At 45.0% G+C, this 11,751-nt stretch overlaps 1 protein-coding gene across 2 annotated transcripts in view; it reads left to right on the top strand.

Annotated features, from left to right (window-relative positions):
- Nucleotides 1–1,410: 1,410 nt before the first annotated feature.
- Nucleotides 1,411–11,751, top strand: part of LOC106613940 (dedicator of cytokinesis protein 1) — a 733,517-nt gene continuing 723,176 nt past the window's right edge. For both annotated transcript variants that reach the window (XM_045701156.2, XM_045701155.2), the window contains exon 1: nucleotides 1,411–1,609. In XM_045701156.2, the coding sequence (XP_045557112.1) occupies nucleotides 1,567–1,609 (43 nt within the window). In that variant the 5' untranslated portion in view covers nucleotides 1,411–1,566. The remainder of the gene's footprint in view (nucleotides 1,610–11,751) is intronic.

Below are 11,751 nucleotides of genomic sequence, written 5' to 3'. Positions count from 1 at the left end.
TCTGATCACGTGTTTTTCCCCCACGCTCTGCCAAACGGTGTCCTCGCCTACCAGGTGTGTATAAGTCCACTTTTGTTATTGTACCAAGTGGTATTGTGAAGGGAGAGAGAGAGAGATAGGTAAGTACAGTTCCTTGTGTATGTAATGCAGTCTGCTTCAAGGTCTGGAACAGACAGGCTATAACGCACTTTTCCTTTTAAAACGGTATTTATTTTATTTAGCCATAATTTAACGTTGCGGCTGTGCCATGCCACTTAGGATTTAGCTGTGCAGTGGTCTTGTAGACTTAAAGTTTAGTCAATTTCCTTTTTAGTTTTGTGTAGGCTATTGTTTTTTTATTATTATTATTTATTTACTGAAAATTAACCATTTTAAACAATCATCTAATGAAAAATATACTGGATACTGAAAGTGATATATTGTTAAATATTATAATATCTCCCTATACACTACCGGTCCAAAGTTTTACAACACCTACTCATTCAAGGGTTTTTCTTTATTTTTACTATTTTCTACATTGTAGAATAATAAGTGAGAACATCAAAACTATGAAATAACACATATGGAATCATGTAGTAAACAAAAAAAGTGTTAAACACATCAAAATATAAAATATAAACCCAGAAACGCTGATGCACCAGATACTCAACTAGTCTAAAGAAGACCAGTTTTATTGCTTCTTTAATCAACACAACAGTTTTCTGCTGTGCTAACATAATTGCAAAAGTGTTTTCTAATGATCAATTAGCCTTTTGAAATGATAAACTTGGATTAGCTAACACAACGTGCCATTGGAACACAGGAGTGATGGTTGCTGATAATGGGTCTCTGTACGCCTATGTAGATATTCCATAAAAAAAATCAGCCGTTTCCAGCTACAATAGTCATTTACAACATTAACAATGTCTACACTGTATTTCTGATCAATTTGATGTTATTTTAATGGGGAAAAAAATGCTTTTCTTTCAAAAACAAGGACATTTCTAAGTGACACAAAACTTTTGAACGGTAGTGTATATCACATCATTATGCGCTTAGTCAATATATTTTCATATTTAAAGTTCAATTCATTGGCCAACCATTAAACACAAATACTAGTAAGCTTACTTGGGAGAAGGATTAATTCAGTATGATACAGAATGATACAGTAACAGAAGATTACAGTTTTGTCTAGAATGTATATAATCACCAGTATTGCATGAACAGTTGTGTCCTGACATTTTCTGAGACCCTTTTACATAGCATTCTGTACAGTTACCTTTAGGAAAGTTATAGATTATATCCATATTGCTATATAGGCCCAGTATCTGTTTGATATATATGTAAACATACTTCCAGTTGAGCCTAACCACGTCCATACTTCATGCTGATGAAAGTGTTTAGTGTTATTTTCCACCCCCTTGTGGAGCATCCTGTCCAGGCTGTCTGTCACTGGTGGAAAATGGCCGCTCGCCCTGATTCTATTCACCGACACTGACAACTGTAAAGTACAGAAAACTCAACAGTATTATCTGGAACTATCTGAACAAACCCAACCTCAAGACGGGGGACTTTTTTTTATGAACAATGTCTCGCTGGGTGCCTACCAAGAAGGAAAAGTACGGAGTTGGTGAGTGTAATAAAGTTGCACGTTTTCTCTGTGGTGTCGCTGGGTAGCTTGTCGGGCCACTCTGTATCCGATCACAAGTTTGGGAATAATTGTGATCAGTCTGTGATTCAGCGCTGCTACGCCGACATTCACACAATATTCACAAAGGCCTGACTTGATGTTTTTGCAACACATTTGCCTGAATTTAGGAATGCAAAACTTGTATCAAAGCTTTTGCTATGAGCAGCTGGTTTTGCCAACTAGTTTGCATGAAGTCAGAGTGAGGAATCCTGTGTGTGAGGACTGGGGTGAAAAGCTGGGGTGAACATGGGAATGGTCAGAGGCGCGCCTAGTCTGCAACACTGTTTCCTGTGTAGTCAGGGCCTGCACATCGTGGGCTGGACGGGACGCGGTTGGAACTTTGTAGCGTTTATTCTTACTTGGTTCAACATATGAGTTAAAGTTATTGATGTACACAATGGATTTGATGTAATTGTGGTGTTTCATATGTTTTCAACGTTTGTGTTTCGTCTGGATACTGCAGGCTACTCTTTCTCCGTCTCTAAGTCCTTTATGTGACTTATTCAAAGTAGATCTGGCAACAGGAGCCCTTAGGGCTGTTTATTCTGTTTGAACTTTTCCAAATGTGGACACAACTCAAAATGGACCCATGTTTTATAGCGGGTCTTCAAGTTTTATAGCTCCGTGTTGATTGACACATAGCTCTTGGGCGGTATGACCGCGGGTTTGGCCGGGAGTATGGCCGGGGGTATGACCGCGGGTATGACCGGGGGTTTGGCCGCCCGCTGTCGGACGTCCTGTCTTACCATCAGGCCACTAGCTTAACTTGAGTTAGGTTTTGTCCTGGCTGGAGTCATTCATTGTAGTGTCCATATTCACTGTGGTTTATTGGTAATACGTTGCATTAGATATAACACATTTTTATTCTCTAAGTACATTTAACCCGGAATTTGATTTGGTGAATAAGTGCTGCCAGTAATAGACAATGTACAAACAGAATACAGTAACATTGTTGTTATGCCTAGGCTACATAAGATTGTACAGACTCATAAGCTAGTACAGGCTACATAAGCTAGTGCAGGCTACATAAGCTAGTGCAGGCTACATAAGCTAGTGCAGGCTATATAAGCTAGTGCAGGCTATATAAGCTAGTGCAGGCTACATAAGCTAGTGCAGGCTACATAAGCTAGTACAGGCTACATAAGCTAGTGTAACGGTGTAAGTTCCGTCCCTCTCTTCGCTGGGCTCGAACCAGGGACCCTTGCACACATCAACAACTGACACCCCACGAAGCATCGTTACCCATCGCGCCACAAAAGCCACGGCCCTTGCAATGCAAGGGGAAACCCTACTTCAAGTCTCAGAGCGAGTGACGTCACTGATTGAAACGCTATTAGCGCGCACCACCGCTAACTAACTAGCCATTTCACATCGGCTACACTAGTACAGGCTACATAAGCTAGTACAGGCTATATAAACTAGTACAGGCTACTATTAGTAGTCTAAACTCTGCCATTGCAGAGTGATTCAGTAAATATACATACACTGTAGTTAAGACTTTGTTTCAACTGATTTTAAGAAAATAGTTTCAAATATTGACAACAATTCTCAGGGAGATCAGTGAACACTCAACAAGGCCTTCTGATGAGTCTGGGAGATCAGTGAACACTCAACAAGGCCTTCTGATGAGTCTGGGAGATCAGAGAACACTCAACAAGGCCTTCTGATGAGTCTGGGAGATCAGAGAACACTCAACAAGGCCTTCTGATGAGTCTGGGAGATCAGAGAACACTCAACAAGGCCTTCTGATGAGTCTGGGAGATCAGTGAACACTCAACAAGGCCTTCTGATGAGTCCTGGAGATCGGAGAACACTCAACAAGGCCTTCTGATGAGTCTGGGAGATCAGAGAACACTCAACAAGGCCTTCTGATGAGTCTGGGAGATCAGAGAACACTCAACAAGGCCTTCTGATGAGTCCTGGAGATCAGAGAACACTCAACAAGGCCTTCTGATGAGTCTGGGAGATCAGAGAACACTCAACAAGGCCTTCTGATGAGTCTGGGAGATCAGAGAACACTCAACAAGGCCTTCTGATGAGTCTGGGAGATCAGAGAACACTCAACAAGGCCTTCTGATGAGTCTGGGAGATCAGAGAACACTCAACAAGGCCTTCTGATGAGTCTGGGAGATCAGTGAACACTCAACAAGGCCTTCTGATGAGTCTGGGAGATCAGTGAACACTCAACAAGGCCTTCTGATGAGTCTGGGAGATCAGAGAACACTCAACAAGGCCTTCTGATGAGTCCTGGAGATCAGAGAACACTCAACAAGGCCTTCTGATGAGTCTGGGAGATCAGTGAACACTCAACAAGGCCTTCTGATGAGTCTGGGAGATCAGAGAACACTCAACAAGGCCTTCTGATGAGTCCTGGAGATCAGTGAACACTCAACAAGGCCTTCTGATGAGTCTGGGAGATCAGTGAACACTCAACAAGGCCTTCTGATGAGTCCTGGAGATCAGTGAACACTCAACAAGGCCTTCTGATGAGTCTGGGAGATCAGTGAACACTCAACAAGGCCTTCTGATGAGTCTGGGAGATCAGTGAACACTCAACAAGGCCTTCTGATGAGTCTGGGAGATCAGTGAACACTTAGGGCCCTATAAAATCCGCATTGCGGAAAATGCAGACGGAATCTAGACGTTAACACTGAATTCACCAATATGTTATACGTTTTATTGAACTTAGTTGGAAATCAAAAGTGTAACTTCTATTCAGTCGAATAAGCCTCACTTAGAATATCTTTTGTATTTTTACGTTAACCGAATTCAAGACTTTCTTATTGGCCTCCATACAAAACCACTTGGTCTGTTTCACTCTTTATTCTCAGTCAGCCATCTTGTTTCACCTCTTCCTCTCTGGTCTGGTTGGTTAAAGGAGCAGACAGACTGAAACATACTATAAATGACTGATTTACCATCCATGGTACAAATCAACAGTGACGCGTGTATTTGGGTCTCACTTTACATTACAGTGGCCCCTATCCACAGGAACACTTCAACAGTAATGAGACCAGTGTCATGTGAAGTACAGGGCCCATTGTCCCTGTCGGCTGTGTGTCTTACCCTTCATTAAGGTTCCCTATTATTATAGTCTCAGGTAGATTGAGGAAGTGGGGAGATGGTAAAACCATGAATGGCTGTCATCTGTGCAGTAAAACACAGGTTCCCATATAGTGTTGCATTGTTTCTGCTGTTATAGAATGTAGGGAGGACTTGACCTCACTCACTGTGTCCCTTCCTGTAGGGAGGACTTGACCTCACTCACCGTGTCCCTTCCTGTAGGGAGGACTTGACCTCACTCACCGTGTCCCTTCCTGTAGGGAGGACTTGACCTCACTCACCGTGTCCCTTCCTGTAGGGAGGACTTGACCTCACTCACCGTGTCCCTTCCTGTAGGGAGGACTTGACCTCACTCACCGTGTCCCTTCCTGTAGGGAGGATGTGACCTCACTCACCGTGTCCCTTCCTGTAGGGAGGATGTGACCTCACTCACCGTGTCCCTTCCTGTAGGGAGGACTTGACCTCACTCACCGTGTCCCTTCCTGTAGGGAGGACTTGACCTCACTCACCGTGTCCCTTCCTGTAGGGAGGACTTGACCTCACTCACCGTGTCCCTTCCTGTAGGGAGGATGTGACCTCACTCACCGTGTCCCTTCCTGTAGGGAGGACTTGACCTCACTCACCGTGTCCCTTCCTGTAGGGAGGATGTGACCTCACTCACCGTGTCCCTTCCTGTAGGGAGGACTTGACCCCACTCACCGTGTCCCTTCCTGCAGGGAGGACTTGACCTCACTCACCGTGTCCCTTCCTGTAGGGAGGATGTGACCTCACTCACCGTGTCCCTTCCTGCAGGGAGGACTTGACCTCACTCACCGTGTCCCTTCCTGTAGGGAGGACTTGACCTCACTCACCGTGTCCCTTCCTGTAGGGAGGATGTGACCTCACTCACCGTGTCCCTTCCTGTAGGGAGGACTTGACCTCACTCACCGTGTCCCTTCCTGTAGGGAGGATGTGACCTCACTCACCGTGTCCCTTCCTGTAGGGAGGACTTGACCTCACTCACCGTGTCCCTTCCTGTAGGGAGGATGTGACCTCACTCACCGTGTCCCTCCCTGTAGGGAGGATGTGACCTCACTCACCGTGTCCCTTCCTGTAGGGAGGATGTGACCTCACTCACCGTGTCCCTTCCTGTAGGGAGGATGTGACCTCACTCACCGTGTCCCTTCCTGTAGGGAGGATGTGACCTCACTCACCGTGTCCCTTCCTGCAGGGAGGACGTGACCTCACCGTGTCCCTTCCTGCAGGGAGGACGTGACCTCAGCGTGTCCCTTCCCTTGTTGCTCAGGGCAACCAAAGCTAGACTCTAGCACCAGTGGTTTCCATAACATTGTGCTTTCCTCTTGGCACAGCTTTGTTACTGCACTTTTAATACTCCACCGACTACTGTTCCTCACAGACAATTCAAACCAGCTAGGTGGATGTCTTTGGGAGAGTTGCATTTACTTGACTGAGATGGGAAACCTTTTAGCTTCTCTGCAGATATGCCAGTTGACTGACTTTATCTTGGAAAATAAAACATCTTGGATAAAAGCTTTATACGTTTAGTTTGTAGTTTATGTGTAGTGTAGAACTCTCATCCCTTTACTCTGAGAAATACACAGCATCTTATCTCACAACAGGCGGATGCTGAAAAAATCAAGATGTTTCCTCATGTGATCTCTTCCTCATGTGATCTCTTACCTTGAGGCCAGACGCTGAACTTCCTTCAACGTCTTGAATTCCACAGTAGAATGTTTAGGATGTTCCTCTGGTAATGCTGATGAGCTCATCAACCAACCAGAAGCACCATCACAATCTCTCCTTCAGGGTCCCCTTCTACTGTTACACTGCCCAGGTTAACATGAAGGTTGCACTAACCAACCAATTAGTCATATTTATATCTCTTTCACAGCTCCAATTTCAGATGAGGGATGGATGAATGTCTGGACCTGACCTGCTTTTGTTCACAAAGAATAACGACGTGTGAACCAATCTAATGATCAAAGAGTTGGACGTTCATTCAAATCAATTGTCTGCTGACCCTGAGTTCATTCCATGACACACTTCCTTTTGTTGTTAGAATGTCAACAAACCCTGCAGTGAATCAAATGGAATCGGAGGAGCAGTTTAAATACATGTTTCTTCCTCAAGGCAAGACAGAAGTCTGATTTTAAAAAGGGCCTGGTGGTGGGGTCATTGTTTTCCTGCATGATGTTTCCTCCTCCATCGTGTGATGAATTAATTCATTTGAAATCCCCTTTTGATGATCATACAGGAAGTGTTGTAAAAATCCTATCTGATTCTGTTAAAGTCTAGAAAGCAGACACAGATGGAGATGAAAGGAATACTGTTGAGAAACAGTGATATTCTCTGGTTCAACATGTCTGTTTTGTTGAGTCTGGAGATAACGATGGTATACGAGCTACACACATCCCTATAGAACAGTTCCACTCTGTCCAGCGGCAGGACAACTCTGTTCCTCTGTGTAGTTCCACTCTGTCCAGCGGCAGGACAACTCTGTTCCTCTGTGTAGTTCCACTCTGTCCAGCGGCAGGACAACTCTGTTCCTCTGTGTAGTTCCACTCTGTCCAGCGGCAGGACAACTCTGTTCCTCTGTGTAGTTCCACTCTGTCCAGCGGCAGGACAACTCTGTTCCTCTGTGTAGTTCCACTCTGTCCAGCGGCAGGACAACTCTGTTCCTCTGTGTAGTTCCACTCTGTCCAGCGGCAGGACAACTCTGTTCAACAGACGCAAATCAGTAATAAAACATCAAGTTTACGTTCATTTGGGACACAGCCTGGTTCGATTCCAGGCTGTGTCACAACCAGCCGTGACTTGGAGTCCCATAGGGTGGCGCACAATTGGCCCAGCGTCGTCTGGGTTAGTGTTTGGCCCGGGTAGGACGTCATTGTAAATAAATAAATCCAAATAAAGTTGTGTGTGTGTGGTCTTGAGGAAGCTGTGTTTGTGTTAGTCAGGCCATTGAGTGCAGCCTTGGCTACTCTTATCTTCAGACCTTGGCCCAACAAATCACTAAATAAACCAACTTCCAACAACTACTACCTACTGACTTCATAACGCTCCTTTAGATGTGGTCTGTCCTGAGGACTCTGGTTTGGTTTGTCAGACTAATCTTTAACCTCTGGACGGGACATCCAGCGAAAAATCCTATCGCCATTTGCATAACAAAATTTAATATATATATTTTTTCAAATATAGGACTATTTTATATCGTTTTATAGATACACCTCTCCTGAATCGAACCACGTTGTCTGATTTCAAAAAGGCTTTACAGCAAAAGCAAAACATTACATTATGTTAGAGGAGTATATCGTAAAAGTAGCCACATAGCCATTTTCCGACCAACCACATACATCACAAATAACCAAAAAACAGCTAAATGCAGCACTAACCTTTGACAATCTTCATCAGATGACACTCCTAGGACATCATGTTACACAATACATGTATTCTTTTGTTCGATAAAGTTCATATTTATATATAAAAACAGCATTTTACATCGGTGCGTAACGTTGACTAACTATTTTCCCTCAAATGCGTCCGGTGAAACAGCGCTACAATTTACTAAATTACTATTCGAAAACATTTTTAAAATGTAATATTGTCATTCTAAGATTTATAGATTAGCATCTCTTGAAAGCACCTGCAATGCCAGATTTAAAAAGAACTTTACTGGGTAATCACACTTTGTGATAAAAGGGGATGCGATACTCAGAAAAATAGGCTACCGTTACAGGTCAGCGCCATCTTGGAACAATCGCATATCAAATCTAGTCTTGTATACTATTGTCAATAATCCCTTACCTTTGATTATCTTCATCAGAAGGCACTTCCAGGTATCCCAGGTCCACAACAAATGTATTTTCGTTCGAAAAAGTTAATCCTTTATGTCTGTCCCAATAGCTTGTTGTTGTTAGTGCGTTCTGAAGGCTGCTCCAAAAGTACCGTCGTTTGCGGGACTTCTCTCTCAACAAAATGCATCTTTTTTTTTATTTAGGTTCGTTCAAACGTTGTATAACATTAATCTTTAGGGCCTTTTTCAACCAGAGCTCCAATAAGATTCAAGGGGGACGGTTGCATTGTCTTTATAAACGTTTCGAAAGGGGAGGGTAGCCAGGGGCGCCGGCGTCATAATGGTGATGGCCCTCCTCATGTGACCACTTTCCACAGACTCTCATTCTGTCAGTTTTCACAGTAGAAGGCTCAATCCACTTTGTAAAGACTGGGGACATCTAGTGGAAGCAATAGGAAGTGCTCAATGAACCATAGCTCACGGTGTGATTTATAGGCAAAGTGATGAAGTTGAGTCCGCAATTCAGAATTCCACATCCTGTTACGATCTGTCTCGGGGTTTTGACTGCCATATGAGTTCTGTTATACTCAGACACAATTCAAACAGTTTTAGAAACTTTAGGGTGTTTTCTATCCACAAGTATTAATTACATGCATATCCTAGCTTCTGAGTTTGAGTAGGAGGCCGTTTAAAATGGGCACGAATTGTTTTCAAAAATTGCTGTAGCGCCCCCAATCCTAGGCGACCGTCAAGAGGATAACTCCTAAACTATACTAATTATACACTTCATCAGTCTAACTGGACCTGTAATGTTGTGGTGAGGAGGGAGGCTGTTTGTCTTGGCTCCTGACTCTCAGCTGTAGACCTGTAATGTTGTGGTGAGGAGGGAGGCTGTTTGTCTTGGCTCCTGACTCTCAGCTGTAGATCTGTAATGTTGTGGTGAGGAGGGAGGCTGTTTGTCTTGGCTCCTGACTCTCAGCTGTAGACCTGTAATGTTGTGGTGAGGAGGGAGGCTGTTTGTCTTGGCTCCTGACTCTCAGCTGTAGACCTGTAATGTTGTGGTGAGGAGGGAGGCTGTTTGTCTTGGCTCCTGACTCTCAGCTGTAGACCTGTAATGTTGTGGTGAGGAGGGAGGCTGTTTGTCTTGGCTCCTGACTCTCAGCTGTAGACCTGTAATGTTGTGGTGAGGAGGGAGGCTGTTTGTCTTGGCTCCTGACTCTCAGCTGTAGACCTGTAATGTTGTGGTGAGGAGGGAGGCTGTTTGTCTTGGCTCCTGACTCTCAGCTGTAGACCTGTAATGTTGCCAGAATCAGCCAGATAAGGAAATGCCACTTCCTGTAGTTGGTGTGGTTCCTTCCCCCACGTGGGACCTGTACAGCTGCACTTCCAGTTCTAGAGTCCCCCGTTGTAGTTCCAGTTCTAGAGTCCCCCGTTGTAGTTCCAGTTCTAGAGTCCCCCGTTGTAGTTCCAGTTCTAGAGTCCCCCGTTGTAGTTTTAGTTATAGAGTCCCCCGTTGTAGTTTTAGTTATAGAGTCCCCCGTTGTAGTTTTAGTTATAGAGTCCCCCGTTGTAGTTTTAGTTATAGAGTCCCCCGTTGTAGTTCCAGTTCTAGAGTCCCCCGTTGTAGTTCCAGTTCTAGAGTCCCCCGTTGTAGTTCCAGTTCTAGAGTCCCCCGTTCCAGTTCTAGAGTCCCCCGTTCCAGTTCTAGAGTCCCCCGTTCCAGTTCTAGAGTCCCCCGTTCCAGTTCTAGAGTCCCCCGTTCCAGTTCTAGAGTCCCCCGTTCCAGTTCTAGAGTCCCCCGTTCCAGTTCTAGAGTCCCCCGTTGTAGTTCTAGAGTCCCCCGTTGTAGTTCTAGAGTCCCCCGTTGTAGTTCTAGAGTCCCCCGTTGTAGTTCTAGAGTCCCCCGTTGTAGTTCTAGAGTCCCCCGTTGTAGTTCTAGAGTCCCCCGTTCCAGTTCTAGAGTCCCCCGTTGGAGTTCCAGAAGCATCCTGAGAGCATTCATGTGTGGGGTTGCTTCTCAGCCAAGGGAGTGGGCTCACTCACAATTTTGCCTAAGAACACAGCCATGAATAAAGAATGGTACCAACACATCCTCCGAGAGCAACTTCTCCCAACCATCCAGGAACAGTTTGGTGACGAACAACGCCTTTTCCATCATGATGGAGCGCCTTGCCATAAGGCAAAAGTCATAACTAAGTGGCTCGGGGAACAAAACATTGATATTTTGGGTCCATGGCCAGGAAACTCCCCAGACCTTAATCCCATTGAGAACTTGTGGTCAATCCTCAAGAGGCAAGTGGACAAACAAAAACCCACAAATTCTGACAAACTCCAAGCATTGATTATGCAAGAATGAGCTGATCTTCAGTCAGGATGTGGCCCTGAAGTTAATTGACAGCATGCCAGGGCGGATTGCAGAGGTCTTGAAAAATAATGGCCAACACTGCAAATATTGACTCTTTGCATCAACTTCATGTAATTGTCAATAAAAGCCTTTGACACTTATGAAATGCTTGTAATTATACTTCAGTATTCCATAGTAACATCTGACAAAAATATCTAAAGACACTGAAGCAGCAAACTTTGTGGAAATTAATATTTGTGTCATTCTCAAAACTTTTGGCCACGACTATATATAGTTTCCAGGACTTTTTTTGTTGCATCGTGTCACACTGTAGTAGTGAGGAACCAGTTAAGAGGAGCAGACTACACACTAAACAGTAGTTGTCTCCAGCCCAGCCGCCCCCCTCAGCCCAGACCCCCACCCCTCAGCCCAGCCCAGCCCACCCCCCCCAGCCTAGCCCCCCCCCCCCCTCAGCCCAGCCCCTCCTCAGCCCAGCCTAGCAACAGTTTGTGACTGAATCCCCCACTCTATACTCAACAAAAGCACCACATACCCACCCAGACCCACAGCTCTGGTTTCTCATACAGTGAGTCTAAGCTAACAAATATGGTTGTAATTAAACCCCTGGGCTCAATCACAGACTGGATGGAGTGGTGGGTAGAGGGGTGGATGGATGAGGGGTGGATGGATGGAGGGATGGATGAGGGGTGGGTGGGTGGAGTGGTGGGTGGAGGAATGGATGGAGGAATGCTGAGAACAGTGGATGGTAACAGAAATAATGTTGTCCTGTTGAGTGTTGAAGCCAGTTTCTGTTTATGATCTGCTGCTTGGCTTCTGCATAAAGAAATCTATCTGGGTCACAGAGCACAGATGGACGGATCT

This window comes from Salmo salar, chromosome 18 (assembly GCF_965601325.2).
Source record: "Salmo salar chromosome 18, fSalSal1, whole genome shotgun sequence".
NCBI classification, from domain to species: domain Eukaryota; kingdom Metazoa; phylum Chordata; class Actinopteri; order Salmoniformes; family Salmonidae; genus Salmo; species Salmo salar.
The sequence above is the reverse complement of the archived record's forward strand: the minus strand, read 5'-3'. Positions and strand labels throughout refer to the sequence as shown.